The sequence below is a fragment of the Nannobrachium achirus genome (assembly GCF_963921795.1).
Source record: "Nannobrachium achirus genome assembly, chromosome: 2".
NCBI classification, from domain to species: Eukaryota; Metazoa; Chordata; class Actinopteri; order Myctophiformes; family Myctophidae; genus Nannobrachium; species Nannobrachium achirus.
In genome coordinates, this window is record NC_137811.1 from 37,984,502 (window position 1) to 37,997,017 (window position 12,516).

Genomic DNA, 12,516 nt, shown 5'->3' on the forward strand with positions numbered 1-12,516 from the left:
ATTACTGGGGTTGGTGTGGGCCAGACAGTAGCTCCCCGCGGGCCGCAAATGGCCCGCAGGCCGCCTATTGAGGAACCCTGCTGTACAGTACGTAAGTGTCCAGGCCTTGGGGCGCCCGCTGGCCTGGTGGTCAAGGCGCATACCACATACTAGACTATGATGCCTACTGGCGTCGCCGGTTCGATTCCCGATCTGGACGACCTTTGCCACATGTCATTCCCCATCTCTCTCCCCATTCCCTGTCAGTCTACTGTCCTATCAATAAAGGCACAAAAAGCCCAAAAACAAATCTTAAAAAAAAAAAAAAAAAAAAAAGTGTCCAGGCCTTTGGACCACATAGTTATGTGTTCGATCCCAGGCATTGTCATTGTCAACTCACCATATGAGTAGCAAAGCTCGGGTGTGGGAAATACTGTAAGTATGTAACTATGTACTGGGAGCTGATGGGCAGGGGCTGCTGTTTGTTTACATTGTTAAATGTGGATCTATAAAGTCATTTGGGACCGTAACAGTTACAGGAATATACTACGTTTTTGTGAAATATTTGCTCATCTTCAGTCACTTACCTGCGAGTTAAACCTCAGTTGACATACGCTACACGAGACGTGCTTCCTCTTGGTGGTGGCGGGAGGGGCCCCGAGTGTGTGATGCAGGACAGCTTTCTGCACTGGATCCATCTGAAGGATGGGGGAGAGAGACGGAGAGTTTAGAGATCAGGTGAAAGGGGGGTGGTAGCTAATTAAGATACAGTGTTAGGGCTAATCTGTAAATCAAGCTCACTCTTCCATCCCTCTCGGTGCTGTTGTTACGAGAGCCCACTTCGCCCTGAGCTCTCCACGACGCCGGGCATCTATCTTTAGCTACAACAGGTGCTCGCTCACTGAGACGCTAATGCAGACACATGGCGAATTAGGTCATTGTACGCCCGCTCCGGGGAAATGTCATTGTTGAAATTGAATGTTGTTAGTATAATAGTTCTATTCAAAATCGGTCACAGAGTTGCACGCTTACTGTACTCACGGGATAACTCACGGGAGGCTTTATATCTGGGTCCGCATCAATATGCCGACGGGCCGGTATTCCGACACTAAAACTAACCCTAACTCTAACCCTAACCCTAAACCTAACCTCAGTAACCGTGACGAGTAGTAACTAACCTGCCGACGCTAGTCGGAACAGCGGCCCGTCTGCATATTGAGCGCACCCCTTTATATCTTGGGTGAGTTATCTCTCTAGCTGCATCTAACCTACAGTAGATCCATTATGAGAAATAATATCACAATGAGATTTTACTTTTTTTTTTTATTACATTTTTATCCCACAAATTTTGGAACCTGTTTTTTCACTAATGTAATCCTGGGCACTACACTCTCTGTGCCAACCTGGGGAGAGCAACGGACTGACCTCATGCTTCCTTCAATGCATGAGGAGGAGTCCAAGCCGCTTCTTTTCACCTGACAACTAGTTCCTTTACCCTCCATCAGGCGCCCCGGCTGGCCAGGGGGAGGGCAGTATATAGAGACCAGGATTACTGCATGTTTTCTGTGAGGGTACCTATACCTAGGAGACACGGGGAGAACATGCAAAATCCACAGAGAAAAACCCTTTCGCCAATGCCACCTTAGGGTATGGGCACTGATGACGCGGAGGAGAGAACACGCCCCCAGCGCCCACAATGTGTCCCTAAACCTTCTAGCTGTGAAGCGACAACGCAAAAAAAAAGGTGTTTTAAAAAACAAAACAAACAAAAAAAAAGCACTGCAGAACTGAACTTATCAAACTGAATCTCCAGACATCCAAGGTTAAGTCTATTCTTTTGGCTACACCAATTCTTAGCAAACCCAATGCGTATTGCCAGGGGCAGTTTTTTAGCCTTTGGAGTGCATTGGAGTTTTCTTTTTTTGTTTTCTAGTGCACTGCACACATCTAGCCTACTCTACATGCATTCGATACTCTTCCTTGTTTAGGAGTGTCTGGGAACTGTGTTTTTACTGCATTGCTGCATCTTCATGGTCTGTTTGGTATGTACCTCCAGCTGTTTGATGACAAAGCCTAGGAATGAACAAACACCCATCTGCCTCACAGAGAGCTAGAGACTCAGTGGGGACCGCTTGGCTGGCAAAGGTGCAAAGGTGTAGACATTGTGTATTTCTGACAATATTATGCAGCAGGAAGGCAGACACAATAGAGCAACAGAATATCAGCATTCAATGGGCCATTATAAAAAATAAAGTATAAAATAATTAAGAATTATAACTTAAAGTAAAGTGCTTTTCGTTAGTTCTCTTTTGTTTTTAATCAGTTTGCAGAGCTGCAACTAGTTGTCACTTTCTCAACACTTTCTCATCACTTTTTCCTCATTGGCTGGCCTTGTTAAAAGCCCAGCCAAAGAGGGCTCGCCAATCGCTTCCATGTTGCATCTAAACAACTAGGCAGCATATGGGATCTAAACATGCAATGCGATACTGTAGTATATCTCTACGGTAAATCTGTGGTGCTGTTTCTCACTTGGCCAGCCAATCAAAGGGCCAGCTCAGTTTAGCAAAAGGCGTAATAGTGGAAGATAGCGGCATTCAGGCAAGTTCACATTGGCTGAATGCAAGACTGAGAAAACAAGGACACTGCCATTACTTTTCCAAAAAATGCGACGGAGGCGGGGACAGAACGTCTGTCTGTCTGTCTGTATGGATAGATGGATATATCATGAATAGGCTAATATACCTTTATTCCGAGGGTAAATGCAGGTGTCTTATTGGTAGTAATATTGCTGTTTAATAGTTTGTTTCATCATAATAATATAGATGCTGTTTCATAGCAATATAAAACCAATGCTCACAATATGTTGGTAGTAATATTGCTGTTAAATAATAGTCTGTTTCATCATAATAATATAGATGCTGTTTCATAGCAATATAAAACCAACGCTCACAATATGTTGGTAGTAATATTGCTGTTAAATAATAGTCCGGCTGGTGTTATTATGAGGACATCTAACAGGTACGCAGTGTGCTCGTGTGTGTGTGTGTGTGTGTGTGTGTGTGTGTGTGTGTGTGTGTGTGTGTGTGTGTGTGTGTGTGTGTGTGTGTGTGTGTGTGCGCGCATGCGCGCAGCCACGCACGTGCGGTGAGAGACAGAAAATCATTAGCGCTCTGATCGCTCTCGTGCACAATTAGAATGAAAACATATGTAATTTTGGCTATGCATCCTGGTGAAATATCTGGCAGTGTTTGATCCCTTGTCGGTGATCAATCTCATAGTGTGAAAACCCCAACGATATTATGACAGCCGATTTCAAGAAAGTCACTTGTGTAGTGTGAAATACTCTGATCTGATGACTCGCCGACCACGCAATATCGTACAGTGTGTTCGAGCCTTTGTTTAGGGTCTCACAGCATACATATACAGTACATGGTTCTCCATACTGTATATGGGTACCAGGGGTCTCCATATATGGGTAACTGGTCCGATCTACATCACTGGCCAGATGGCCAAGACATGGCACCCTTAGGCGTCTTACTAGTTAATTAATTCATCCGCCTCTGCCAGGGTTTTTCTGTGTTTTTACCTTATTTTCGCCTGCAACAGGAACGCACCATGTGGCAAGGATATAAACATGGCCAGGTGGACGATCGTCTTAAAAAAAAATCCAAGATGAAGTTCCATAGAGAAAAAAGCTTGTTTTGACCAAAAACGCAATCTGGGAAAATAATTTGAGATAAATGTATTTTTCCCAAAACCAATAACCAGGAAGTGAATGGGGCGGAATATTATGGGAAGATGTCAATTCCAGTTGTATCCGTCTCCTAGCAACCTAGCACCATTCATACGTTGGCGAAGAGCGCCCTCTAGCGTAATCACTGAAAACCCTGAAATGACTGTCAATGGCTGTGAAAGCCACATGAATTTAACTCTTGAGTTTAATATACACTTGGTAATGTTTAGTATAGTCATGATTTGACAGTACTTTTCAAGGGGTTCAGCTTGACCAGAATCCTTACATTGGCTACCAGTCTCCCAGAGAATTGATTTTAAAATATTGTTACTTGTAAATGTCTCTGTGGCTCTGGGCCCAGCAACATCCTAGACATGTTGAAGCCATATGAACCCACTAGTCTAGAACACTTAGGTCATCTGGGGCTGGCCTGCTAATTGTTCACACTGTTGGAACAAACCATGGCGAAGCAGTCTTTCACCACTATGCACCACAAACCTGGAACAATATTCCAGGTTACATTAGACAATCCCCAACAATAGCCATTTTTAAGTCCAATTTAAATGCCTATTTATTTAATATTGCTTACTCTACCCCATTTTAAAATTGCATTATTGCTCTCTGAATGTATTTGTTTTTATTCTGTAAAGCACTTTGAATTGCCTTGATGTATGAAAAGTGCTCTATAAATAAAGTTGCCATGCCTTGCTGCCAGCTGATATATATGACTGTCATGTCTTGTTTTAATAATGCTGAAATGTTGGGTGTTTTATGGATTGTATAGGATAGGCAATAATAAGCCTCCAGCCTGTTCCTTTTTCAATCACTGGGAACTTTTTCCTTGCAACATTGACTATTAAACACTTGTTTACATCCACATCATTTGCAGTGTTGTCATTTATATTGTATAACCTAAATAAACCATGAATAAAATAAATAATTCATTCATTCATTCATAAAGAATATCCAGCAAGTGGCAGTGGTTATTCATGTGGTTTTTGCATGGTGTCTGTTCCCACAGCCATTGTGGGATGGCTCACGCACAGGGGCGTCACAAGGGGTAGGAAAGTGGGACTGAGTTACTAGGGCCCAAGGTGGTGGAGGGGCCTTGATTATTTGGTACTATTGAAAAATAGCAGATATACAAGCTCACAGCGCGGCACCGAGTGCCGCGCTGCGAGCTTGTAGATCTGCTATTTTTGAAAAGTCGTGAAAATGTGTGCAAATCTTTGAATATATGTATTTTTTAGTACTAGTTTGTAACTCAAATTTTGCTTCTGGGGGGTCCCTGGAACTAAATATTTTGAGATGCGGGTCCGTGGCCAAATACATACCATTTTGGGGGTCCTTCACATGGAAAGGTTTGAGCTCCACTGACATCGAAACATAGATTTTTCAAAAAACCTTAGAAGGATTTGAAATATTCAAAGATTTTCATGATTTTTCAAAAATAGCAGATCTACAAGCTCGCAGCGCGGCACTCGGTGCCGCGCTGTGAGCTTGTATATCTGCTATTTTTCAAAAGTTAAAGCACAGGGGCCCCACAGTGAATCCTTGTACCCGGGGCCCAGAATTTGGTGCGACACCCCTGCTCACGCATGCTGTCTAATAGCACGAAAGACTAGGCAATACAAGGTATTACATAATGTATGAGGCGGTAGAGTGTATTGTTATTTTGGAGTCTTTCCAGTTCCTCGACATTTTCCTAGACATCAGACGTTTTGCTTACTGTTCCAAATCCTCCTTGCCAAAAATGAATGATGTGCTTAGTTCGCAAGATTTAAATAGACACTTTGTCTACATTGCCACGTAAGCACGGTCATAAGTTAGAGAAATCTGACATGTTCATTCCCACTTAAGTGGCAGGTGAAAATTACGATACTAGGTCGGGAGTGGAGACATTTACGGAATTACATTTTTAGGAAATTGTTGCTGGCTCCTGTCCCCACATTATGCCAATATGGAACATTGCCAGTGGATTGATGGCTTTCAGCATCACTAACATGAGCGCTGTGAAACCTGTCATATGTTTTGTTTAAAAGTTAAGTTTCTATAAAGGCCATTGCCACTAGCAGTCTCATGGAGAACTTTTACCACAACCTGGCTTGAATCACGAACCTGCCAAACTCTGATGGAATGATCACAATAGAAATGACAACCTTGCAAGCTTCAACAAAGTATTTATAGGCCTTTTTGAGAATAAATTGAATGAACACAGGCATAATCTACAACATATTAACTGCAATATCCTGGATATTAATTTTACCCAAGTCAATTTAATTCAATTCAAACGAGCTTTATAGTAACTTATAGTACTTATTGTAACATATTTTACAATGTATTTATCTTAGGAGGAAGATATTGTAAACCTTGGACGATAACCTGTTAGATTAATTGCGACCGTAGGTCGCACTTACTACAGAAAGCTCCACCAGGTGTCCGTGCGTCCGTCAGTCAGTCCGTCACACGTCACACTTTTGCCCTGCTCATATCTCCGCAACCGTTGCCCCGATCCATGCCAGATTTTGCACACACACTCCTTGCCTGCCAAACTACAACCTCCAAGGACCCCCGGAGCTCCAGGGACCCCCAGGTCCCTGGGGGACCCCCAGATGTAAAAAATGACCAAATGTGCAAAAATGACCAAATGACCACCCCAACGGGGCTGCTCACGGGGAATTCCCGGGGACCACCGACTCCTTGTGCTCCAGAACGGATGCAAAAGTGGTGGCGCCCCCAGTGGAGGACCCCCTGCCACTGCAGCGCACATAAAATGCCCTAACTTGGCCTAGGAGCCACCGGGAGAGCCGGGGCCGGTACCTATTCGTCCGCCTCGGCGGCGCGGAGACCCCACCCCTCATTTCTCACATGGCCCTCTTCTAGCGCCACCATGAGGCCGATTCTTGCAAAACACATTTTTGGACACTGCTCCTCCAATTTTTGCCCTAAAATCACTCAACTCGGTACACAGTATGTCTACACTCATGTCATCAACATGGATCCGTCCACATTTTTTGGGGACACTGCTCCCTACTCTTTGTGTATACATGTGACCTACGGTCGCTTATCTCCCGATTAGGGAGTCTTACTGGTTACTGTTGAGGTTCCTGGTTCCTGTGGAAATAAGCCTTGGCTTTCTAGGATCTCCTTTTAGTTGACCTTGTACCAGTGATTTGTACTGTCATGAAATTGTACTTTTTTCTATTGCAAACTTCTAATACATTCTTCAATCAATCAATGAGTACTTCAAAACATCCAACAATCACTTTCTTAGTATATCCAATTAAATCTAACCCTGAGAGTCCATTGACTTGTGTCCTATTGTGTTGATGAATTGCATTTCTGTTGTGTAAATAAAGTGAATAATTCCAAAACTGATTTCCTCATGTCCACAGTGGGAGGTAGCCTGCCTCCCATGTGGAAGAACAGCTGTTGAGACACCATGTCTACGCTAACTGCCCCAAATGATGCTGTAGCTGTCATCACCCTTTTGAAATACGGTTGAAACACCTGGCAAAGATCCTTTGTTTACGTGTAACGTTTCCATAAAGGTCAGCGCCAGCAGTCTGATAGCACTTTGCCTTCAACCTGGCTTGAATCACAAACCCCCCCCAAACACTCCAAAATACCACATGACCACAAATGGTAAATGGCACATTTAGACAGAGCCTTTTTCCGATGCCCTTTACGACGTGCATTACATTCTCCCACACCTCCACACACCAACGGCAGAGGTACTGTAACCATGTAAGGGATTCTGGCGCTCGGCGAGAGCTTCCAGAGAGTTTCTGAATATCTGGCAGGTTAAATATTTGGCTCTATGGCCGACTGGGCTGCGAGAAGCACTGTGAGAAGCATCGGTTTCAACCAATGAGAGAACAGTAGCAGCCGATCCTAGTTTCCTTGGGTCCATGTGTTGTTTTGGGCATCAAAATGAAAACAAACAGGGGAGAAGACGATGCAGCATGTTTCCAAAAAATGCACATGGACACATAACACATGGATGGACACTGGATGGACTGTCAGCAGGCTGGTTGGAGAGCACTGTGTTTCCCTGTGGAAGTTGGATGCAGAGGATTTGCAGCCCGTTCCTTGGCCAGAGCCTTCAGTAGTTTAGGCATCGAGGGAGAGAGAAAGAGGAGAGCCATCCGCAGTACCACCGATGCGGCTGAGAGAGCCTCAAGATGGCTGTGGCTCAAAAGAGGGGAGCCATGGAGTCATGGAAGCTAGTTAGCCATCTGGACACAAGCTGGGGTCTGATCTGCCCTGGTTGGGTCACCTGGGGGAGGGCGTATGATGTTGAAAGACCCGAAACGCCCTAAGATCTCAGGAACACATCACTGATGATGTGTCCTGATAGGCATCAGTAGATGTATTTACACAGACACAAGAAAAGGAGGATTGACAGGTTGACCTCTGGCAGAGACTCAGTTCAAACTTTATTCACTGAGTTTCACACAAACTTCCAGAGCGCACTGAGTGAGTGCACACACCAAAACATCCCTCTCAACAACCAATCCCTGAGCGTCATGCTGCTAATGTCCATTCTCCCAACATCACCCCCTCCCATTGGCCACAAACGCCCAAAGGGGTCGCTCTCGTCTCGTCTATGATCCCTTCTCGGGGATCAATCGTATTGTGAAAACCACAATGATATTATGACAGCCGATTTCAAGAAAGACACTTGTGTAGTGTGAAATACTTTAACGATCTGATGACTCCCCGGGTACTTCAATGTCTAAGACTTGCAGTGTGTTCCTGCCTTTAGGGGTATTTTAGTGTCTTGCTCAAGGACACTTCGACTCTAAACCAGGAGGACACTAAACCAGGAACCTATCGATCCCCAAGGCAGTGGCTGCTGTACCCCCTGAGCCACTGCCACCCCACCACCACAAGAGATAAGTATCCAACATGTCCAACATGTGAGGACTCAATTAACCCGTGCAACTAAGGAGCAGGTTTAAACCCAGGGGTTATGCCATATCAGTCATGCATTGGTCACGTTAGAATTGCATGCTGCTCTTTCTCCAGTTACAGTACATGTTTAACACCAGACTACAGGACCTTATCCAAAGTGGAATGTTCCTGTGTTAAGTGTTAAAATATTCACAATGCTTGACCCACTTCCCAGAATCTGTTTATAATCTTAGAACTATACTAAATCACTCTTAAGCTGTGTAATCACAAAAATAATGTGTTTGCATCTGCACTTCTCCATATCACATAACTGTATGCCCAGAATAGTTTCTTTGTACCACATCTGTCTGTTCCTGTTTCTGCCCTGTCTTGCTTACAGGGCAGCATTATGTGAGAAGAACATGACTCACTATCTTCCCGGCCACATAATGTGTCTTGTGCAAATGTACCGTATATATTTTCTGTATGTTATGTGCCTAATAAATGTCAGAACAGGGTTCAACATGCCATGTGATACTTACTGCCTTGGTGTCATCCTGTTCTCTGAGCACGCTGTTTGCTTACAGAGTAATTTAACTGAATAACCAATCACCACCTTAAAAGATGACAGCTTTTGGGGCGCCCGCTGGCCTACAGGTCCGGGCGCATACCACATGACCTTGCTGCGGGCCTGCGGCATACAAGCCCCAAAACATATCTTTAGGAAAAAAAGGGGAAAAAAGATTATGACAGCTTTGATGAGCCCATGGGGCTCCGATCAGGCTGAAACAAAGGTCTTCAGAAGAAACTAAACCTTTGAGTTGCTCGTCACATCAACATTTCTAGAGGGAAGAAAAATATAAGAAGTGAAACCAGGAACTACTGTAACTGGACTTCTTTAAAGGATGTATAGATCTGAAATGGTCTAACAGTCTACACCACCTCAGTACAAGCTACCTGTTCAGACACACTGGCCATGCTTTCATGCTGCAGTGGAAGAGAAAAAGAGGCTCTTATGTAACTGCCTTCCATTATAAATCTCTAATCATAAATCTCAGGTTTTTGGGAGTCAGTGGAAGATGACACATGGGGCTGGCATGGTGCCCTGGCAGAGGAAACACTACAGCACAGACACGGACACAGTTCAGCCTGCTGGGAAACCAGGGCCGGGGTTCTGGAAAGACAACACCAGTTAAAAACATCTGGGCCGTGCAAAACGAAAAAGAAAAAAAGAATTACTGATGACCTCTTACTTGAAACATGTACTAGGGTAGGAAGTAGGAACACGCTATTTCACAGTCCAGCGCACAGCTTCATGCTGTAAAGTGGATGTACAGTAGAATGTAAAGATGACGCCACGTGAAATTATGTATTGGGATCTACTGGGGCGGAAAAAAGAAAAGAAGAAAAATAACACAATATGATTAATCATTCATGTATTATAACTAATAATCAAAGAATAAATATGAATGAAAAATGAAAACGAAAAAGCTCCTTTTATGGGATGTATTACATATTACACAGTTTTTCTTGGCAGAAGGTTTCAATTTCCAACAATGCCACAGCGGTATGACTACATGTACTGTATCTATTTTCATCTACTGTATCAACTTTCCGTGCTGCTTTTGAAGAAATCATATCAGCATTTCAATCCCTCACGGCACTGAAAGCTGATGTGTGCAGTATTAGGCTGTGTCTGCAGTGCACAGCTTCAGTGCCACGGGTACATTATTCCCCTGTGTTCTACTCCCATCAGCCCCCCGTCGGGCTTGATACTCCACATGGGCCGCGCCTGCTACCAACACATTGTAACATACGCGCGCACGCATTCACGCACGCACACGCACGCACGCGCGCGCACACACGCACGCACGCACGCACGCACGCACGCACGCACGCACGCACGCACGCACGCACGCACACACACGCACACACACGCACACACACACACACTTACGCACACCCACACACACACACACACACACACACACACACACACACACACACACACACACACACAGCTCACAGCAGCCCACACACACACACACACACACACACACACACACACACACACACACACACACAGCTCACGGCAGGATCTTCATGCAAAGTCACACAAACACATTTGAAAATTCCTGCAGTGGCACACAGAGTAGGTTTTCACTATTCCCCCTCATCTGAGGGTGCCTGCCTCCTTTCATTTGTCTGGCCGCAGTTTGATTTATACTGATGTGCTTCTGTCAGACGGTGGTCTGGGCCGTAGCTACGACAGCGTGTGCGCGCGCGCGCGCGAGAGAGAGAGAGAGTATAACCAGGCCATTTAACGGATGCTATCTGACAGCCTACAGAAGGTCTGTCCGTCTCAAAGTTCAGTGTAGCAGCCATGGGCCTGTTGTGGCTGGGCATGGGCAGATAATGAAGTGACAGTACAAGACGGTGCTGGGAAACTGTGGTTTGGGTGACTTTTACTGCAAAGGACTGATAAGGAGAGGAAAAACACAGTGCGTGCACACTATCTGGTTTATGTTACTAGGCCTAATATGTCAGCTACATGTGTGTGCGATAAAGGCTCAGGTAGGATTTTAAAATAACCATTCATTAGTTATTTTATCATTTTAATTTAAGAGCTGGCTTGGCTGGTTTTAACAATGCTGCATGCTACAAGGTTATACTAATTATTAAGTAGGCCTAGTATTCTAAATATACAAGAATGTGTCACAATTGCACTGTTACAGTCGGTGACAATGCACCGGCTGGCATCTGGCACGTAATGTGTAAATGGTGTTCTGCTGTTGTGGTGTGTGTGAATGCGTGAATGTGAAGTAGAAAAAGTACAAAATGCAGTCCATTTAGTTACCATTATAGTTACACCTTGTAGAGTACTGACGCGATGCAATCCTCAGTGATAAATGACCTCAGAGTGTAATTTCTTCCCCGCATTTTATAGTAACACATGTTAACAGTGTAAGGGAACAAAAGACCCCAACTTTGAGTGCAAAGGGACGGTGTGCAATATGACATGCAATAACAGTTAGCCTATAACCCAGACCGAGTAGCATTCAATCAAAGTCGGGTGTACAGTTGATAATGTAACAGTGTGTCTGGCCACTGGATAATACATACACAATATTGCTACACATGATATACTGCATGCCATGTTCGGAAACCGTTTGATATATGACATGTGACTGGGTAGCATATTCTATTTATACCCTGTATCCACAATACACGCTGCCAGCCGCTTAGGAATCCGTTATGCGCTTGTGTGTGTGAGAGTATTAAAAAGAGAGAGGGAGGGAATGAGAGAGAGCGAGAACGAGAGAAAAATGAGAGCAAAGAAAATTACTGGACATGGGAAGGCTCCAGTGGTGAGGTCTGAATGTTCCATTCATGGCCGCCAGTCTTGCTTACCATTAACTAAAGTGGAATGAATGACCTGTCAAAAGTAATCCCCCCTCCTATGTGTCTCCCAATTACCAGCCTCGGCCGACCCCAGTCACTTAGTTATCATCAGCCTCCGTCGCCACCGTTGGATTGTTAGCACACACCAACAGGAAATTAGCAAGTCAAATCAAAGAGGGCTCCTCTTACTGGCTCATAATGAGATACACAAGACTCCTCAGGTGTTCATTAAAATACACACATGGGAGGCAGGAGGCTCGGTAGGAAATTATTATGATTTGGGAAAAAAAGGTGTGACAAAAGAAATGTAGTGACACAGAGAAAATAACCCTCAACCAACATGGAATGTCATAACTGTTGTCATTGGACGCGAACAGGTGCAATGTAATGCTACAGTGCCTGACTGCAATATCTGCGGTTCTTCTACTGAATAGTTGATGCTGTATGGATTTCGAAATTAGATTCAAAAGCATGCAATTATGTGCCGCATAATGGGTGTAATTACT

General features: G+C 44.4%; 1 protein-coding gene across 1 annotated transcript in view; it reads right to left on the reverse strand.

Annotated features, from left to right (window-relative positions):
- Positions 1-12,516, reverse strand: part of znf385d (zinc finger protein 385D) — a gene marked incomplete at both ends in the record, with an annotated part of 81,767 nt that overhangs the window by 32,946 nt on the left and 36,305 nt on the right. The window contains one exon of the mRNA XM_080741773.1: positions 567-677. Coding sequence (XP_080597899.1) covers positions 567-677 — 111 coding nt within the window. The remainder of the gene's footprint in view (positions 1-566; positions 678-12,516) is intronic.